The sequence below is a fragment of the Micromys minutus genome (genome assembly GCF_963924665.1).
Source record: "Micromys minutus genome assembly, chromosome: 7".
In the NCBI taxonomy this organism is placed as follows: Eukaryota; Metazoa; Chordata; class Mammalia; order Rodentia; family Muridae; genus Micromys; species Micromys minutus.
The window spans coordinates 59,041,039-59,061,053 of record NC_137976.1 but is presented as its reverse complement, the minus strand read 5'-3'; the positions used below and the strand labels follow the sequence as shown (position 1 = coordinate 59,061,053).

Genomic DNA, 20,015 nt, shown 5'->3' with positions numbered 1-20,015 from the left:
AGGTTCTGGGACAACCAGAACAAGAGTATCTCATTTTTAGTATCTACACAACAAGAGTATCTTTTTTTTAGCTCTTTTTTTTCAATGATTTATTATATATAAGTATACTGTAGCTGTCTTCAGACAGACCAGAAGAGGGCATCAAATCCCATTACAGATGGTTGTGAACCACCATGTGGTTGCTGGGAATTGAACTCAGGACCTCTGGAAGAGCAGTCAGTGCTCTTAACTGCTGAGCCATCTCTCCAGCCCAACAAGAGTATCTTAAATAAATAACAGAAAATAAGAAATGTTGATGAGAATGTGGCGGAACTGGAGTCCTTAGGCACACATGGCTGGTAAGGACACGAGAAAGTAAAGCAACTTTGAACATGTGGTAAGCCCAGGGCTCTTGGTCCCCGTGGATGCCTAAGAATGATACAGCATACCCACACGAGAACTTGAACCTGTATATTCACAGCGGTTCTATTCCTGAGAGTCAAAGGGGGGAGCAGTCTAGTGCCGATGGGCTGTCAGACACAAAACCCACACGCGACAGAGCCACATTCTATCAGCCGCTGACTGACACAGAGGCGAACCTTCAAAACCTTGTTCTCAGTGAAATGTGGCATCTAAACAATCATCTGGGGTGTGACAGGAATATGAGTTATTAGAGTCTCTGCATCTAATAGAGACGGAAGGTTGGAGTCTAGAGTGGAGGTCAGGGTGAAGTTGTGCAACCAGGGATGATCACTGAGGGGTCTGAGACTTCTGGGGGGTGACAAGGTCATCTTAAAATTGTGATGACAGTCACACCACTGTGAATTTGTTTAAAACCATTATACGTAAATTGTATGGTTTCATCAGTCGCCTCTCAGAGCTGTGTGTGTGTTAGAGAGGAGCAGACAAAGACAGAGGAGCTGCCTGAACTATTTTAGCAATAAAGAAACAGGAGCCAGGGTTTGGACGAACCTTGGCTCCAGGCTTCCCACAATGGAGTTTCCATGAGAAAGGAGGAGCCAGAGAGAGTGAACCCCCCTTGTTTACCTGTTTAAGTAAAGGAAAATTACAGTCATTGATTTAGATGATATCAAATGGAAAGAATTTGTGTGTGGCAAATGGAGGGACTTTTCCAAAATCGCGAGTTATCTTTTCATGCCCGTGTTAAAGGGACATTTTAAGGCGTCCTCTGCCTCCGGGAATGATTTACTGTAAACACTCACTTCAGATTACAGCCTTTAAGTGTCCCTTATTAAAGATGAGCATGAACCTGTTGAGGGTGGTTCCCCAGAGAAACAGCACCTGGCAGCTAGGGGCACATGGGCCTTGCATTGGCAACATTATCTACCACAACAGGGTAGTCATTTTAGGAGGAAGCCTGGACTATTGGTTTCTGAAGCGGTGGCAGCCAGCCGGCTCTGAGTCTGGAGGAAGGGCCAGCACTGAAGGCCCGTGCTCCACCCCAAGTCTTTTCTGTGCCTTTCTCACGAGACAGGTTTAAGCCAGTTGTCCTAACCATATCTAGGTGGTAAAACCTCGGTTTTCGAGCTCCTGAAAGGGCAACGTGAAAAGTCTGTTAAGCAGGTGGCCCCATGGAGGTTTATGTGGTTTGTAAAGTTGTAAATAAACGTTGGCTGGAGAGAGGAAAGGCCAGCTTCATCCCTGGGTCTCTAGTAGCCACAGGTGAGCCAGGGGCTATCTTCCTGAGCCAGAGCCACCCTGTGGCCTGGCCCCGATTCTGGAAACCCAAGAACAGCACTGACTTTACCTGTGGCTTCTGATGTTTGACCACCATTGAGTTCCTTTCCCTCCACAGTCTGTGATCACTGATTCCTGTTTCCCTGGCCACCCCAAGGCACAGTGCCCTCTGCTCCCAGAGGACAGGACAGTGACAGTTCTTCTGGGGCTATCTTCGCTCCCCTTTAGGCTCTTTAAGTCGGGATGTCTTTTTTTTTTTTTTTTTTTTGGATGGAAGAGGGGACTCCTAAGGGCAGTTTTAGTTTTTTAGTCAAATATTATTATACTAGGTTCCCAGTCTTATTTCCATTGCAAAACACCTCGCTCAGTCTTGTCGAAGATGCCATTTCCTGACACGACTTATTGATAGAATTTGTTGCGCAATTTTTTTTCTTAAATTCTCACAGAAAGAGTAAAAATGACCTAAGTAAGCTCATCTTCAAAAGTGGGGACTTCCAAATGTCCCCATACGCCGAGTACCCCAAGAACCCTCGCTCACAAGAGTGGGGCCGGGAAGCCATTGAAATGCACGAGAACGGAAGCACCAAAAACCTCCTGCAGATGACAGACGTGTACTACTCGGTAGGTGTCTGTGGCAGCCAGCCTCAGGGTCCCCAGCTCAGGGATCCCAGCTAAGGCCTCAGGGGAAGAGTGACCCGAAACCTCCAAGACACACTGCTGTTTGTCGGTTTAGCGGTGGCCTAGTTGCATAGAGTTTTTCAGTGTGAGCGTGAGGGAAACTTCCACAGGGTGAGTTACTTTTGGAGAGTGGAGCTGTGATTCCTAACCCATGCTTTTAAGAACAGGAAGAGCAACTTCAAAGAATGTGGCTTCAGGCCTTTGCTCTCTCCTTTCCTAGCCTGAGTCTCAACTCCGTACTTTGTCAGTCAAACGAAACTCAGGGCTGGGGAAAGGCACAGCCAGCGTGACTCCAGGTCATCTTCTCCATGGAGGTTTTAGAAACTCAGTAGGTCTTTAATCGACTCCCTCCGGCCCAGGACTACGCCAGGCTGAACTTGGGGAGCCAGCGGTCCTCAGCCTTCCTAATGCTGCGTGACCCTTTGAGGCTGTTTCTCCTGCTGTGCTGACAATTATTTCAGTTGCTACTTCATGGTGATAATTTTGCTACTTTTATGAACTGCAGTGTAAATACGTGTTTTCTTGACGGTCCGGTCCGAGACAACCCCTCTGAAAAGGTTGTTTGACACCACCCCAAAGGGATGGGACCCACAGGTTGAGAACCTCTGCCTTAAGCCTCTCTTGCTCCATGCTGAAGACAACACAGCTCTTCTGTTCGGTTCAGCTTTAATCACACAGTGTTAACCATAAAGCTGACACAAATGCAGATATCTGAACCGAAAAATAAACAGATGCCAGGTGACCGATAATCAGTTTGCTGTGTGGTAATTAACATGAGACCTTGCGCTGTGGAGACTTAATGGCACTAAAAGGTTTGCCTAGAAACCATAATCCCTCTGGTTGCTATGGAGATGAAGGAGGAGGATCAGACTTTGGATGGGAGGGGCGGGTTTACTCCAGTGTGCTGTTTGAAATTTTCTCAGCCAGGAGGAAGAACAAGAAAGGTGGAGAAAATAAAGATGAAACACACCTCTCTATTTAAACTCTAGTTAAACGTCCTGTTTCTGAGCAGGCATTGGCTTTTCCTTTCTGCCAGGGACATGTTTTCCCTTCCCTAACTGAAGCTGTACTCAGTGTGTCTGAGTTCCACAAGCTTTGCTAGAGACTCCTCAACCCTGGTGTGGTATGCTAATTATAGCAAACAAGCAGGCTATCTCCCAATGACCAAAAAGAAAGTTGGGGAGGAAAGTGTCTATTTGGCTTACACTACCATGTAACTGTTCACTACCAAAGGAAGTCAAGGCAGGAACTCAAAAGAGGCAGGAACCTGGAGGCAGGCATTGATATAGAGGTGATGGAGGGGTGCTGCTTACTGGCTTGCTCCCCCTGGCTTGCTCAGCCTGCTTTCTTACAGAACCCAGGACCACCAGCCCAGGAATGGAACCACCCATAATGGGCTGAGCCCTCCCGCATCAATCACTAATTAAGAAAATTCCTTACCGCTGGATCTCATGGAGGCATTTTTCTCAATTGAGGTTCCCTCCTTTCACATGACTCTAACTTGTGTCAAGTTGATCTAAAACTAGCCAGGACACGTCCTGTCTTCCCTTTATAGAAACAGAACCTGAGGTTAGTGCGTGATGCTGTCACCCGAGTGCCGCTGTCCTTCACAGTGGGCACGAAGTGGTCCAGGGAGTGCCACACTGGCTCTCGTAGGTATCCTGTTTACAGTGCACACTCTGAGGACTTCCCAGTGAAGCCTTTAGTGTTGCTTCAGATTCCTGGCCTGACTTTTTTTTCAAACTCCCTTTTAAAATAAAGTTAAAATCCCTGCCAGGTGTAATGGCACATGCCTATAACCCAGCATATGGTAGGAAGGGGGAAGAAGATTGTGGGGGCAGCTGGAGAGATAGATCAGCAATTAAGACCAGCGGCTGCTCTTCCAGAGGACCTGAGTAGGAGCTCACAGCTGTCTGTAACTCCAGTTCCAGGGCACCTCTGTGAGAACCAGGCAAACAAGTGTACAGACAGCACGCAGGCCAAACACCCATATACACAAAATAAAATTCAGAAAAAAAATAATTAAAATAATGTTTTAAAAGAAGCAGAATGTGGGGCTGGGGAAATGGCTCAGCAGTTAAGAGTACTGGAAGCTCCTCTTGAGGACCCAGGTTCAATTCCCAGCAGCCACATTGCAGCACATTCCAGTTCTAGAGGACCTGACATCCTCTTCTGGCTTCCCAGACACTGAATCCATGAGGTACAGTCTCATACATGCAGGCAAAATGCCCATACACGTAAGAAAAAAGGAAGAACAAGACTTTGAGATTGGGTCACCAGGACAGATAGAATGACTACCCGTCTGCCTATCTCCCATCCCACTTTATCTGAATACATAAATAGGCCTGTGTGGGTTGCACTTCCAGGTGAGAAGCTATTTATAGACATTGCTATTTATAGATCGCCCCATTTACGTTAATTAAAATGTAAACGGTTTCACGCTTATTTAAGTCCAGGAATAACTGACTTCTCTCCCTTTCCTGTTGGCATCCAGCCCACAAACATTAGGAACCCTGAACTTGAACGCAACGGACTGTACCCAGCCTACACTGGATTGCCCGGATCGAGGCACTCTTGCATTTTCCCAGGACAGTACAACCCGTCTTTCATCAGCGACGAGAGCAGGAGGAGAGACTACTTCTGAGTCTGGGAGACAGAGCGGCCCAGTTTCTCTGAGCCACTTCCCCTGATGTCTCGCTCAGAGGACTACACCCAAAGTGAGCACTGCTCCTGGGACTCTTCAGAGCCATGCTTGAGGGGCGTGACACCTGGGAAGGGACAGATGAATTCGGAACTGCAAGCCACTCATTCAGCACTGTTGCTACTGTGAACATGGTCGTGGGCCAGTACCGAGTCTCTGAATGCATAGAGAACAGGATATCTTCCGCAGCAGACCACTAGGCTTCACTTCCCAGACCCAGTTTCCCCTTAATTTGCACTTTAATAGATTGGACAGTGAGGCTTCATTTGGGACACATTTCCAAACTATTCCAAAAAGCCTTTCTTTCCTAGGATACTCCCACAGGCCTCAGTTTGGTGATTGATTGACAGCCAGGTGCTGGCACTTTTGTTTTCCGGCCTGGTACCTTGCGCTAAACAGCAGGTACCACTGCGATGTAGCGGCGGAGCAGCACTGCGGTCGGACGCATAGTATTTAAGGTTCCTGGGTTGTCTGTTCATTTCCAAGCCAATGCCATTAGTGAGACCGTGACATTTATAAGGCTCAGCACAAAACTTTTTTTTTTTTTTTTAAGTCAAGAGGACACATTTGCTTACAATGTATTGATTTTACTTTCCCAAGCAAGTATGAATCAGGGTAAAAAAAAACATTCCTTTGTTTCTCATTAGAAGCATCCAGGTGCCCCTTAGTGTGTCCTGACTGGCAAAATCAGGCTTGTCCTATGTGTGATGGGTGGTTTTGACCCATGAGGGCCTGGGGCTCTGCTCATCCGTGTGGAACTGGAGTCTGCAGGGTGTAGGTGAAAAAGGAGAGGCGGTTGTAGGTGTGTCTGAGCTAGTGCCTCTGGAGGAAAAGCAGTCTGTAGACCCCACATCAGAATGTGCAGAGGAATAAACCAACTAACCTGATACTTAACCTGAACCCCAGTGCAGAATCTGGGGGCTCCCCCAAGAAGAATGAGGAACTAGGGGGAAGCCATGGATAAGGGTGCATACCTGCCCATCTGTGAACCCATAAAGTTATCTGCAAACTCAATGGAGAACTTTTGACCACTTAAAGCTTAATTCACCAGAGGGAGAACTTACTTTCTTTCACCCAGTCATTGACACATCTGTGTTCTTCTGCAGTGTCCCCCCAAGACCCTGCTAAGGTCCCAGTCAGCTTTGGGGAAGTAAAACGATGCCAGCTAAGGGTCTGAGAGCTTGCTTTGGGGGAAGGAAGTTCTGTGTTTGTTTCTTGCATTGTGGGATCCTGTGGGGCGGGAGGGCTGTGTGGTCTTAGATCCCCTGTGGGGCTATCAGCTTATGGGATGTCCTGGTTTTGGATGAGGTGAAGAGGTCAAAGCATTGTCCCCAACCTGAAGCTGGGGACTCAGCAGCGTATATTTCTGGAAATGGCACAGCTGTTGGAAATGGCTCTGTATGCGTTTTTCTTTGACATTTTCTGGTTCCTCCTTTATGTGTGCACTGTGTCCTAAGGTCTGGTGACATGTGTCACCACCGAACTGTCACCAATCACTCTCACACCCTACAGCAGGACCATTAGTCAGGGGCAAAGGATTTTAGCCATGTTGCATTCATTAGTGCAGAGAGAATTCTGCTGCTCTTGGTTGATGCCAACTTAAAGTTGCAAAGCATTGCCATCTAGAAGCCGTGGGTCTTGTTTGTGTCTCTGTGTGGAACTGATAGCTCCTTGTGCGTTTGTGAGCCCCCGGTGCCCTGCTTGCCTGAGCCCAGATCCCTTTTGAGGTAGCCAAGTTCTAACCCTTCTGGCAGTATTTCTGCTTGCCCCAAACTTCATTGCTGTGGGAAGAGCCAATGTGATGGCTGTTCCCAGACACACTTCTAATGCCTTTAGCTCACATTGCAGTTGGTGAGCACCTGTGTAGGGGGCAGACTCCCAGATGGTGAGCACCTGTGTAGGGGGCAGACTCCCAGATGGTGAGCACCTGTGTAGGGGGCAGACTCCCAGATGGTGAGCACCTGTGTAGGGGGGGCAGACTCCCAGCTGGTGAGCACCTGTGTAAGGGGGGCAGACTCCCAGATGGTGAGCACCTGTGTAGGGGCCAGACTCCTAGATGGTGAGCACCTGTGTAGGGGGGCAGACTCCCAGATGGTGACCACCTGTGTAGGGGGGGCAGACTCCCAGCTGGTGAGCACCTGTGTAAGGGGGGGCAGACTCCCAGATGGTGAGCACCTGTGTAGGGGCCAGACTCCTAGATGGTGAGCACCTGTGTAGGGGGGCAGACTCCCAGATGGTGACCACCTGTGTAGGGGGGCAGACTCCCAGATGGTGACCACCTGTGTAGGGAAACAGACTCCCAGCTGGTGGGCACCTAAACAGGGCCAGGAGACTTAAGCCCCACAGAATGAAGTTCTCTGTTCCTGGGAAGAATTCCAACATCAAGAAAAGTGGCCTGTGAATTCCAAAAATGCTTGCCCAAATAGAGTGGAGTGAAAGTGTTTTTGTTTTTACTGTGAAAAAAAAAAAAAAAAAAACAAGGAGAGCTCCCAAAAAAAGGGTGCTTTCACACTGGGTCTACAGTTTGCAGGTTGGGGAGGAGCTTGCAACAGAAAGGCGTCTACCCGCCATTGGGAGGAACGGAGTGTGGGTGCTCTCCTACTTGGGGTTACATCCAGAAGATGCCCAGCAAGGACATCAGCAACCCATGAGAAGAAAAGACAGGATGAGCCCATGCCTGGACATGCAGTCTTTGCTGGACGGAAATGTTCAGCGTCAGTTCCCACACCTAGAATGGATAATTTGTGTGCATAGAAGTGTCCTGGATAGGGGTCCCATGACAAGGGAAGTGGGCAGAAAGGAAAAGCCACACAGCCTGGAAGATGTTTGTATGTGGGGTGGGGGCAGATCCAGGCCAGATAGTACTTGTTTATCCTGGGGCATTTGGAAACGGGGCTCAGAAAGGGGGTCTTCCTGGATCCCTGGATTCAGCCTGAGCTCAGTGTAAACTCCAAGGTTTTTGGTTTTGTTGTTGTTTGTTGTTTGATTTCTTTCTTTTCTCTTTTTCTTTCTTTGTTTCTTTTTTTTTTTTTTTTTTTTTTTTTTTTTTTTGCTTTATGAGCCAGCTCATGACACTGTGGCTTATTTCATAGGAGGATAAATAGCATCATGTGTTCCCACCATGGGCCAGGCTTTATGCAAAGTATCTGGCCTTACAGCACCTGTGTTAGCCAATGATGAGCATTCAGAGAAGAGGCAGGGGAATGTGGTTTTGACGGCAGAGTGTTTGCCTAGCATGTACAAAGCTCGTTTATGTGGTTTTATCCTCAGAACCCCATAAACGGGGCATAATGGTACACTCTTGTAATCCCAGCCCTCAGAAGGTTGAGGCAGGAGGTTGATCAGGAGTTCAAGGCCTTCCTGGAGAACATGACACCCTGTCCTAAAAGGGAAAATATTAGCTGGTTTGTGATTGGCAAGAGGCATATTGGTACGTGGCTTGGGCCTTCAGAAGTGAAAGAGTGGTGTAGGTGGGGTTTTGACAGGCACAGCCAGGCTGAGGCACCCATGTGAGGGCTGCCTGCTTATTCTCAGAGTGAGGCCATAACCCCCACATAGTAGAAGTGTGAACCTGTGTAGGCTGGGGACAGAGTTGAGTGTCTAAGGTGCTGAATGATCTTCCTAATTGGGGAGGTTATTTCTAGAAGCATCTAAGTTATGTTGAACCAGAACTATTGTATGATCGGCGCAGTCAAGCTGCATGGTAGTGGTATTTGAGGTCAAAGACTAAGAGCTGGCTATTAGACCATTATGGTCTAAAAGAGGAAGTCGGGAAAGTTGGCCCATAGGAGAGAGCAGCATTGTTGGAAAGAGACTGGAATAGTCTTCCAAGATGCTGTGTCTATTCCAGAGTGGGCACCTTAGCATCACCCCAGCTTGTGGCTTTTGGGTGCTCCCTTAAGCCACTTTCCCCAGGAATGACATGCAGGGGTCTCTATAACTATGTAAAGTTGCTTTTGGTTTAGCATTTCACGGCACACTCGAAACCAGGAGCTTTGCCCTTATTTCTAAATTAATATTGATTTTTTTTTGAGACCAAAGCACTTACTCCTTTGGGAAGAAGAACAATATGAAATTTTGTATTTCGGTATTTTATTTAAAACAGTGCATAATAGCAAATAGATATGTTTATCTACCTGAAGGCTTTCTTTTTTCTTCTGCTGCTTCTTAGGGAGGGTAGAGTCAGGGATGGACCCCAGGGCCTTGCACATGCCAGACAAGTGCTGTCCCATGGAGTTGCACACCCCAGCCCTCTCATTTCTTCTTGACAGTATCATTCATTCTGAGGTTCTCACCATTATGTTTGGATATGGAAATGGTTCTGTAGTTTGTCTTTGGGAATGTGTGTTCTTTTTTTCTTTTCTCAAATCCCCAAAGGGGAAAACACAATAAGAGCATTGAAGTTAAATAACTTTAAACTTTTAAAAATAACCGGGTCAAAATAATAGGGATATTAAAGTGTTAAATGCCAAGCAATTCATTGTACTTCATTGTCAACAAAGTCACACCCTTTTATGTCTGATGGAAACTTTAGCCTTCACAACAGCCTGTGAAACCAAAAGGGGACCGTTTAGGTCTAAAAGGAAGCAGGCCCTAGCCTGCCTCTGTTACGAGGGCACCTTCAAAGAGAACATTTCCAGTGGGGCCACCTGATAGATTGTGCTATAATTTTAAATAATGGGCTCAATGTCCTTGACCTGAATTGTTGAGGACACGGTAAAAATAGAGGTGGGGGTGGAGCCAGGTTGTCAGGGGAACTGAACCCACTCACTTAGCTTTGGGCATTACCTAGGCCTGCTACAGAGAAAAGGATGGTTCACCATGAGCTGCTGTGAGTTTTGGTGACGTATGTGTGTTGCTGGTGTTACAGTTAAATGGAGACGAGGCTGCAGTACAAACTCCGTTCCGTTTGTCCCGGATTTTGTTCTGTACACCTTGAATGCTGACACCCGGGATGACTGTGTGACCCATCATGAGAATGTTATTTAAAGTTGTATTATAATGTCACCTCCACTAATTATTCAGTACTGTAGTAGCAATGTATTATTTGTAAGAATTTGGTTATTTTTATACTTATATCCACTCTAAGTCTGGCGTTCTAGTCAGCAAAAATAAAATAAAATAAAATAAAATTAGTAAGATTCCCATTGGTTTTCTCATAAAACAAGCAAATGAGTCTGTAAGTCTTTATTTATTTATTTTACCAGTGCACCATTTAAATAGATAAAGTGAATGGTGGACTCTGAGTGGCAAATGGAGGCAATGAGTCACCTCTCTGTCCTCAGTGCCCCAAAGAGAAGAAACACACGGTTGAAGATGAATGAGTGGGTGGGTGGGTGGGTGGGTGGATGGATGGATGGATGGATGGATGGATGGATGGATAGTGGCTGGGTAAGTGGGCAGGTGGGTGGACGGATGGGTGGGTGGGTGGATGGATGGGTGGGTGGATAGGTGGATGGGTGGTTGGGTGGGTGGATGGTTGGGTGGGTGGACAGGTGGATGGATGGATGGATGGATGGATGGATGGATGGATAGTGGCTGGGTGAGTGGGCAGGTGGGTGGACGGATGGGTGTGTGGGTGTGTGGGTGGTTGGATAGGTGGATGGGTGGTTGGGTGGGTGGACAGGTGGATGGATGGATGGATGGACCTATGTAAGTGATAATAACCTAACAGCTATAACACCTGTCCTCTCTCTAAGCAGAGCTAGGTCACTGACTGCTGCCTGTGCCCACTCCATGCCAACTCCTCCTGTCTTGGAGATGGGACAGTAAATAAACATGTCTGAGAATCTATGGGACTTTAAAACCAATCTACCAACCTTTCACATATGGTAGCAAGAATGTGGCTGTGTAGCTAGATAAATGTTCACCGATTTACTCATGGGGAAAAAAACCTTCGTACTGGTGGGAACCAATAACCACAGCGTGTGGCGTGAAGGCTCAACTCATCAAACAGTTCTGGATGGCCAGAACCTTCTCTCCTTCGCACCCTGCCTCCACTAACAGTCCCCATCTGAGCTCTCTCTCTCTCTCTCTCTCTCTCTCTCTCTCTCTCTCTCTCTCTCTCTCTCTCTCTCTCTCTCGTTTTTTTGACACAGGGTTTCTCTGTGTAGCCCTGGCTGTCCTGGAACTCACTCTGCAGACCAGGCTGGCCTTGAACTCAAAGGCCCACTTCCTTCTGCCTCCTGAGTGCTGGGATTAAAGGCATGTGCCAACTAACACTACCCAGCCTTTCTCCCCCTTTTTACTGCTAAATAATATTCATTATATACCTCTATACCAATATGTTTAGCCATTGGTCAGTGAACACTGGGTTATTTCTACATCTTGGCTTCTGAGACAAGTGCTGCATTTTGATAACTGTTTCAAAGCCAAGGTAGCCTTTTGCTTCAGCAGGTGGGCCTGTGTGTTCAGCCCCCTTGGGCCTCCACTCTGGCTGAGTCTCTGCCCCAGGGTCTGGTTTGCTGGGAAGGAAAGTTCTTCAAGCATCCCAAGCCTCGAAGCCTGAAGACTTCTGTCACCTGTTTTCCAGACTCTTGAGGAGCAAAGGCCAGGTGTTCAGTGTAGTGATAGTCCCCGGACAGAGTCCTCCTGTGTTGGGAGGTAACGGCCATGGCACCTGCCACTCTGATAACAGCATTGTGACGTCATGCAGCTCTTGGCTTAGGAAACAGAAACTTCAGATTAGAAAGATGGAGCAATAGTGAGCGTACCTGTTCTGACTTTTAGACTTTATATAATCATTCCGCGGTGGCATTTGGTATAAGGCATTCTTCTATACTTCTCTGCTGTTTCTTCCCAAACTACCAGGACAGGCCCGAGTCTAACCCACTGTCTGAACCTGCCCCCTCAACATAAAGGGACCAGTTCCCTCAGACTTATCACAGTCTGGTCAGATATTCCATGCTAAGGGCTTACCCCACAGCTAGTAAGCAATTACTAAAGCAAATATGGATTTGTGGGGGGGCGTGGATCATAAAAATAATACATTAAAATCAAAGACCCTGGGCATGGTCACTTGTGCCTATAATTCTAGAGGCTGAAGCAAAGGGATGATAAGCAAGTTTCTTAAGTGGCCAGCCTGAACAAACCGAGGTGCCTAGCAAGGTTTGGTCTCAGAGAAAGAGAGAGACTAACAGACAACTAACAGACATGTCTAACCTGGGCTCCATGGAGCACATGCATCCCAGGAGAGCTATGAATGCAGCCCAGCACATCTGTAGATGGAGCGTTGTATTCCAGTGGGGAATAAGATGTGGAGCGTGGGATAACTATGCAAATGAGTATCGCTGAAAAATAAATAAATAAAAGGAACAGACTACTTATAATAGGGAAAGATGCAGGGGCTAAAGACATGGCTCAGTTAGGAGCACTGACTGCTCTTCCAGAGGTCCTGACTTCAATTCCCAGCAGCCACATGGTGGCTCACAACCATCTGTAATGGGATCTGATGCCCTCTTCTGGTGTGTCTGAAGACAGTGCACTGACATAACTAAAGTAAATAAATCCATAATTAAAAATATAAAATTTAGTTTTGTTTTTTTTTTTTTTAAGGGAGAAATGCAGTCACAAGGCTGAATCCAAAAGCCTTGCGCTAAGTGAAAAAGCAAAGCAAGATGGATGGTCTGGAGATATGGCTTAGCAGTCAAAAACACTCACTTCTCTCAGACCCAGGTTCTATTCTTAGCACCCACATGTTAGCTCACGATGTCCTGTCACTTCAGTTCTATGGAATCTCATGCCCTCTTCAGACCTATTTGGGCTCCTGCATACATGTGGTACACAGACAGACATACACGGACACAAAACTGCACAAATATATTCTTATGCTGAACATAAAAGTCTGCACACCGAGTCCATTTATTGTGCATTCTGGAAAGGGTAAAGCCACAGAGAGTAGAAGAGTTGGTTGACAGGAAGTTGAAAGAAGACTGTTTCCAATCACCAAACCTCTCCAGCACTCCCTTCCAGCCATGTGGTAGCACGCCCCTCCCCAGCCCTTGACGATAGCTGCTTTGGCTAAAGACATGAATTAAGGTGAAACGTGAAGTTCTGAGGAAACACATTAAGAATTACTATGTGGGGCTGGGTGTGGGAGGCAGAGGAGGTGGATCCCATACGCTCAAGGTTAGGCTGAGATACATAGCAAGTATGGTGAGACCATTCAAGAAACACAAGATTGCTTCATGTCAGAAGAACATTACAAAGCTGGTGGAGTCTCAACAAAAACTTCCAAGAACAACAACAAAATAATTCAAATAGAAAAGCCAGGCCTGGCAGCGTAAGCCTGTAACCTCCCTAGTCAGAAGTCTGAGGCAGGAGGACCACAGGTTCAAGACCAGTATGGGCTATGCAGTGAATTCAAGGTTGGCTCAGGAATCTAAAAAGTCAAAAAGAGCTGGAGATATTAGTGGCTGTGTGCCTAATGTACACAACTCCCTGGGTTCAAGCCCCAGCCCCATCTCCAACCCCACAAAAGCAAACCAGAAATGCACACCTTGTGGTTAGTGTTTGCTCCTATGTGCGGAGCTTTGGGTGCCTTTGAGTAAAAACAACCTCAGTTTAAAACTCACCTATATTGTTTATTAGCACTGGGGCCTTAATGAAGTTCTTAGCTAATCAAGCCTTTTGCTTTCCCGTGTTAATCTTATCTGGAAAGAATAAGACCATGACCAAAATTGTTGAGCCAAATTTGAATCACAGCTTTATTAAATTCTGGTCATGCTGATGGACACTGGCCTGGTCCATACCCTGGATTCCCACTGAATGATCTTAAATTACATTAGTCAGGTGCTTATAAAGGCAAAATCCACAAAGCTATGTACTTCCCACGTTTGTCCAACGAGGGGCAAGCATGCATTCTGACATACTTCCTGTGTACGTACCTTCCCCTACGTGTGATCAAGCACATCTTCCATCTTCTAAGAGCAACATCCCCCAGCATTCCAGGAAGTTACCTGTTCTTAGCCAAGTGGGACTTATGGGTTGGAAGCATTTTTATTTTGTAGATCTCTTAAACACAGTCATTTAAACTTAAAATATAACTTTAGCCCTCACACCCAATGTATCTGTTCCAGATGACCTTGAGCTCAGAGATCTCCTTGCCTTAGTGTCATAAAATTTATAGCCACTATGCCTCAAGATCAGGATCACAGGTGAAGAAGGAAGGCTCTCTCTCTCTCTGTCTCTCTCTCTCTCTCTCTCTCTCTCTCTCTCTCTCTCTCTCTCTCTCTCTCCCTATCTATCTATCTATCATCTATCTATCTATCTATCTATCTATCTATCTATCTATCTATCTATCTATCTATCTTCGCCTGCTTGCCTTGTGGGACTGAGCAACTGCTAGATCCTTGGACTTCCATTCACAGCTTCTGCTCACCATTGCTAGGAAGTTGGACTGTAAGTCATCAACAAATTCCCTTACTATATAGAGACTACCCATAAGTTCTATGACTCTAGAGAACCCTGACTAATACAGTATCATAGAAGAAATGATACAACCTAGTTAGAAGGTCAATGAAAGGATTAAATTAAGATGTCCTGCAAAGGCAGGAGGATCTTTGTGAGTTTGAGCCAAACTGGTCTTCATAGAGAAACGCTGTCTCCAAAAATAAACAGACCAATAAATAAATAAAACATTTTTACAGTGGATCCAAATGACAGAATGCATTTGACAAGACTCTGGAGGATCTGGGATGAAGCAAACATTGAATAAATGTGTGTAAGGCTTCGTGGCAGATGTACTCAAAGCAACTGTCTTTTAATAGAAAAATCTAGAATGTTGATTCTTCTGGTGTTCCTTCCTACTTACTTCACAGGTGAGCAAACCCCACAGTAATGCGCTGCTACTCTGATGCAGTGGCCATCCTCAATAAAGCAGGAATTGCACTGGATGATACACCACTATTTAATAATCTACATGGGACTCTGTCTTTATTTAGCCTTACTGATAAGAAATCAGGAAACAAAGTCCTGTCTCTCCTTATGCTCACTCCCAGGGCTGGGTATCTTGTTCCTCACGCTGTGATTGATTGGTTCATATCTTGTCCTTGGCAAATCCCTCAGGACTTGGTGTGGTCTTTGTAACCCCTGACACACGCAGACCACCACCCACCCCCACACACACACCCTTCCCACATACCCCATGTGAGCAGCTCTCACCTCTCCCTTAGTATCAGAGAAAACAGCTCGTCCAGAATTTGCAATCCTGCCGAGAGGGGGCTGGGGGGGGACTAAATAGACGTTATGGTGAAACAGAGGGCAAAAATAAAATTGATGAGGGCGAACGTATAATGTTGATGAGGATATTGTTATTGCTGCTGTTTCCAAAGCAAAATTTGTGCTTTGTTTCAATGTTACCTTGTTGTAAGGAGATGATTTTTTTTTTTTTTTTTTTTTTTGGTTATATAAGTGCCTGTATTTTATCAAGTGGTTCTGTCCCTGGGTTCCTCTGCTTTTGAGCCATGGCATGTGTACCTCTTCACAAACAAAACTAGACAAATAAATGCAATGAAAAGCAACATGTATTACATACGTAGATGCTACACAAGTATTTGCTAAAGGAAGACATTGTGATGTTTCACACCGTGGATGAAACCATTAGGATATCTCTCTGCTTCCACATCCTTCCAGTCTTTTAAAATGACACTCCTGACGCTCTCCTAAGCTACGAAACAAATGCAGAGTCACATCAGAAAGAGAAGATCCTACTAGCAGCGTCGCTCGGGCAGAGTGCTTGCCTAGGTTCAATCTCCAGTACCAGGGAAACAAATAAAAAATGGATAGGCTGTGTCAGTAATCACTGACACAGTAAAGCTCTGAGCATGTCTGTTGGACAGCGTGACAACAAAGAAGGAAGGCCATTCTCGTTCTCCAAAACCTCTTTGCCCAAATGTTGCCACACCCCTTTGTTCTCAGGAGCAATGGGAACTGGCTTGTGGTAGCCTATGGCATCATTCAAAATGTCCCTGAATGAACACACACAGTGGGCCTTGCTAGTATATTCCCAAGACTGGTATGGTAGTGAATGCTTGTAGCCACAGTACTTGTAGCTGAAGCAGGAAGATCCTGTGTTCAAATCCAGCCCAGGCTACTTACAGAGATGTCTCAAAAGAAGAAGACAAAAACAACCACAGATTATTCTCAGATGTCCTTGCAAATATGTCAGCAGGTTGATATATCTAGGTTTCATTTCTATTAATAGAAAATGTGTTGTATGCCTTGCAACAGGGTTCAGAGTCCAGGCCTTCCCGACCCTATATGCAGTTTCCTGTTGTTTGTGTGAATAAAGGGGCGTGGCAATCCAAAAGTAATAAAGCATGCTCGGAATCAGGTGACTCACAGAGGCTAAAGCTAGAAATGACGTATCATTCTGCCCCCACTCCTTTTTACTAATAAGTAAACTGGACATTAGAGAGGGTGACTTCCCAAGGTTAAATGGCTTGTTTGTAGAGGGAGTTTTAAGAAAACAGTAAGTATCCAGTTATTATACTTTCTGGGGCATGAGTCATTTCTGAAGGAATGTACCATCAGAGCTTGAAGTTGCAGGAGAAAGGCAACAGATGAGACTGAACTCCATAACAGAGGCAGAAGGCCCTGGTGATTCTGGAAAAAGTCCGGTTGGAGACTAGGCAGATGTCTGGATAAAATAAAAATGGTGTGGCATGGTGTATTGTGATGCTACGTGGCATGACATGATGTGGCTTGATGTGACATGGCATGACGTGACTGTGGGGTATGAAATTACAACCCTCGAAACCTGGGTTTGCTATGTCATACTTCATGCTGTTACTTAAAACCCCGTGACTGATGCTTGCCCACAGAACTGACTTCCCAGAACTGATTCACAGGATAGACATCTTGATATTCACCCCAGTACTAGAAGAGAGCTCTGGAAGATCGTCTGGGATCTCGCTTGGAAGCCAGACACTTGGTTCATTCTTCTACCAGTCTCCCTGATGCTTCTGAGCTGTGACGGGCTCACACTAGGGCAGCAGTTCTCAGCCTTCCTAACGCTGCAACCCTTTAATACGGTTCCTCATGTGGTGGGACCGCTCACGATAAAACTATTTTTGTTGCTACTCCATAACTGTAATCCCCCTACTGTTATAAATCATAGTGTAAATATCTCATATGTGGGATGTCTAAGATGACACCCCCACAAAGGGGTTGTGACCCACAGGTTGATTGTAGCAGAAAAGAAATGTGTCCAGAGGAAAGAAATTTGTTCAAAACTTCACCATGATTATTATGGCAAAACATGGCTCCTAAAAAGCCAAGGGCTTCAGGAACGGTGTCAGCAATAAGTTTTAACCCTCGACAATGATGTTGAAGGGTTTCCTTTAAGGCTAGACAAGTTGACATTAAACACAGTCTATAATGACAAGGCAAGATAGTGCTTACATACAGATTTTATATTATGTAAAGGCATTTGATCAATTAATGTTTATGGTTCACAGTGATGTGAACCAGCTTTCTAAATATCCTGTGTAGCAAAAAGTTAAACTGAAAAGCAAACGTATTTGCATTTGTTGGATTTTTATTAAGCTACAGTTTCTACCACTGTTTTGGGGCCTCAATGAAAATGCTAGTTCATTCATTCATTCTTTCTTTATTTCCTCCTTCCTTTCTTCCTTTTATTCTTGTATAACAGAGCCCTGGCTGTCCTGGAACTAGCTCTGTAGACCAGGCTGGCCTTGAACTCACAGAGATCTACCTGCCTAAGCCTCCCATGTGCTGGGATCAAAAGCATGCACCACCATGCCTGGCCCTGTTTTTCATTTCTAGGTTTTGAAGTGCATTTGTGTGCTCACTGGGGAGTTACAAGAGCTCAGGAGGCCACTCTGAGCAATTGCCTCAAGACAATATACTCTGAAATTAACATTTTTCTCTCTTCTCTCTCCCTCCCTTTCTTTCTTTCCTTCCTCCTTTCTCCATCTCCCTCCATCCTCTCCTCTCCTCCCCTTCCTCTCTCCTGTACCTTCACTGAAATATAATTCTAACTCAGTCACTGGGGCTCGGTACACCACCACAATCAAGTCTACGTTCATCATTCCAACAAGAAGCCTGGGCTTCTGACTCTCCTCCTGCCTTAGCCCACCTGCTGGCCCACTTTCCATCTCTGCCGCTTTGTCTATTTATGCATTTACTGGAAACAAAATTCTACCATGTATATTGTGGGGTAGCAATGTTACCATATGTATTGTGGGACAGCATAAGTTTCTGTGAGGAAAACCTTTCATTTCTCCAGTATCTAACTAGAAATTGAGCTTCTGGGTCAAAGACTAATTCTATATCTGCTTCTGCCTTTCTGAGGAGCCGCCATCTTTGTTTCTAGCTTTGGCTACACCTGTTCCATTCTCGGGAGCAGTGCATGTACGTTCCCCTTCCTCCATCCTTGCTGAAAGGATGCGAGGAGCTTCTTGGTGGTAGGTAGTCCAGTGGCTACGTAGCAGGATTCAGCTCATATTCAGTTCACTGAGATGGAATGTTGTGGAAAACTTATCCTGCTTACTTCCCCATACTTAGTCCATATGGGAACCCAACCCTGTAGAACATCAGGGAGTCTCCACTGAAAATGTAAGTCAGCTTAGAGAAGGGTGTCAGGGGTTATGCCCCATTAATTATTAGCTTTGTGCTTCATAGACACAAACCCTGAGCTGTTTTCTAAGAAGAGTCGGGGTGGGGGAGTTAGGGTTCCCAAGGAACAGCAAGCATTCATAGGAAAGATTATCAAGGGTATCCTGACTTCATATGAGCTAGAACAACAACCCATCTTGGACAGAAGCCCCATGCACAGTGTGCCTCAGCCCTGCCCCTCACCTCTTTGTAGATCTGCTTCCCCAGACACTAACAGGATGCATTCTGGGAAATAGATGGGCTGTGGATTTTGCAACTGGCGTTGAGGCAAAGGCAAAACACTTGCTGATGCACCAGTGAGCAATCAGAACCAGAGAAGGCCGCCTCAAAGGAGGAAGCTGGACTCAGGCCCAGCTTCAGAGCAGGAGTTTGGTGGGGTTGGGGACCTGCCCGATAGCTGCTGACCAGGGTGTAGTATTAAAAGATCAAAAGTCAGAAAAAACAAAGGGCCCCATTCTGTAACACATACTTGGCCCCTCTCAGTGGCTCATGATTCTTTATAGCAGTGTTTCTCAACCTTCCTGAGGCAATGACCCTTCAATACAGTTTCTCGGGTTGTGGTAACTCCCCAGCCTTAAAATTATTTTCATTGCTATTTCATAACTGCAATTTTGCTGTTAGGAATCATAATGTAAAAAAGCCATTTGACCCAAAGGGAATACCCATAAATGGAATACCACTCACTGCCTTACACAGACCCTTACTCCTAATGTCCCCTGGTGCCTCACCCCAAAAGACTACTCTCAGAGGGGGCAAATGGGATGGTAAAGTATGCTGCCAGTCATAGAGAGCTGCTCCCCTCTTATCTGTTCAGTTAGATCCCATACAGGAAATAAAGCCACGTAACATCTCCTAACTGCCATACAAGGATCTACTTACTTCCCATAAGGGGAATTCTCCACTAAAACTTTGATATCAGGGGCTTGAATCAGTGGCTAGGTAGCTCATAACCACTCATAAGTCCAACACCAGGAATCCAACACTCTTTTCTGAACTCTTGAGGCACCACACGTGCAGGCAAAAGTGCACATCAATAAAATAAATCTAAAATGAAAAAGAAAAGGTTTCTATCATTTCTCACTTGGCTTATATTTTATTGTAATATTAGAGTCCCACAAAAGCCAGTTATGTACTGTGTGTTATCTATTCTGTGCCCATTCCACAGACACCATGTTGAATGACAGATGTGGAGGATTCCAAGGTGAGGGTTTTTTTGGGGGGTGGGGACAGCCTTATTATCACAGGAATACGATCTTTAGTTTCTGGCTGTGTCTTCTATGCCTAGAAGAGTGTCTTTCATTTCTGGGCGCCGGAAGGACTT

The 20,015-nt window shown here is 45.8% G+C and overlaps 1 protein-coding gene across 1 annotated transcript in view; it reads left to right on the top strand.

Moving 5' to 3' along the window:
* Positions 1 to 10,196, top strand: part of HEG1 (heart development protein with EGF like domains 1) — a 74,331-nt gene extending 64,135 nt beyond the window's left edge. Inside the window, exons 16-17 of the mRNA XM_080919440.1 lie at positions 2,124 to 2,298; positions 4,850 to 10,196. Of these exons, the coding sequence (XP_080775566.1) occupies positions 2,124 to 2,298; positions 4,850 to 4,999 (325 nt within the window). The 3' untranslated portion in view covers positions 5,000 to 10,196. The remainder of the gene's footprint in view (positions 1 to 2,123; positions 2,299 to 4,849) is intronic.
* The last annotated feature ends 9,819 nt before the right edge of the window (positions 10,197 to 20,015 follow it).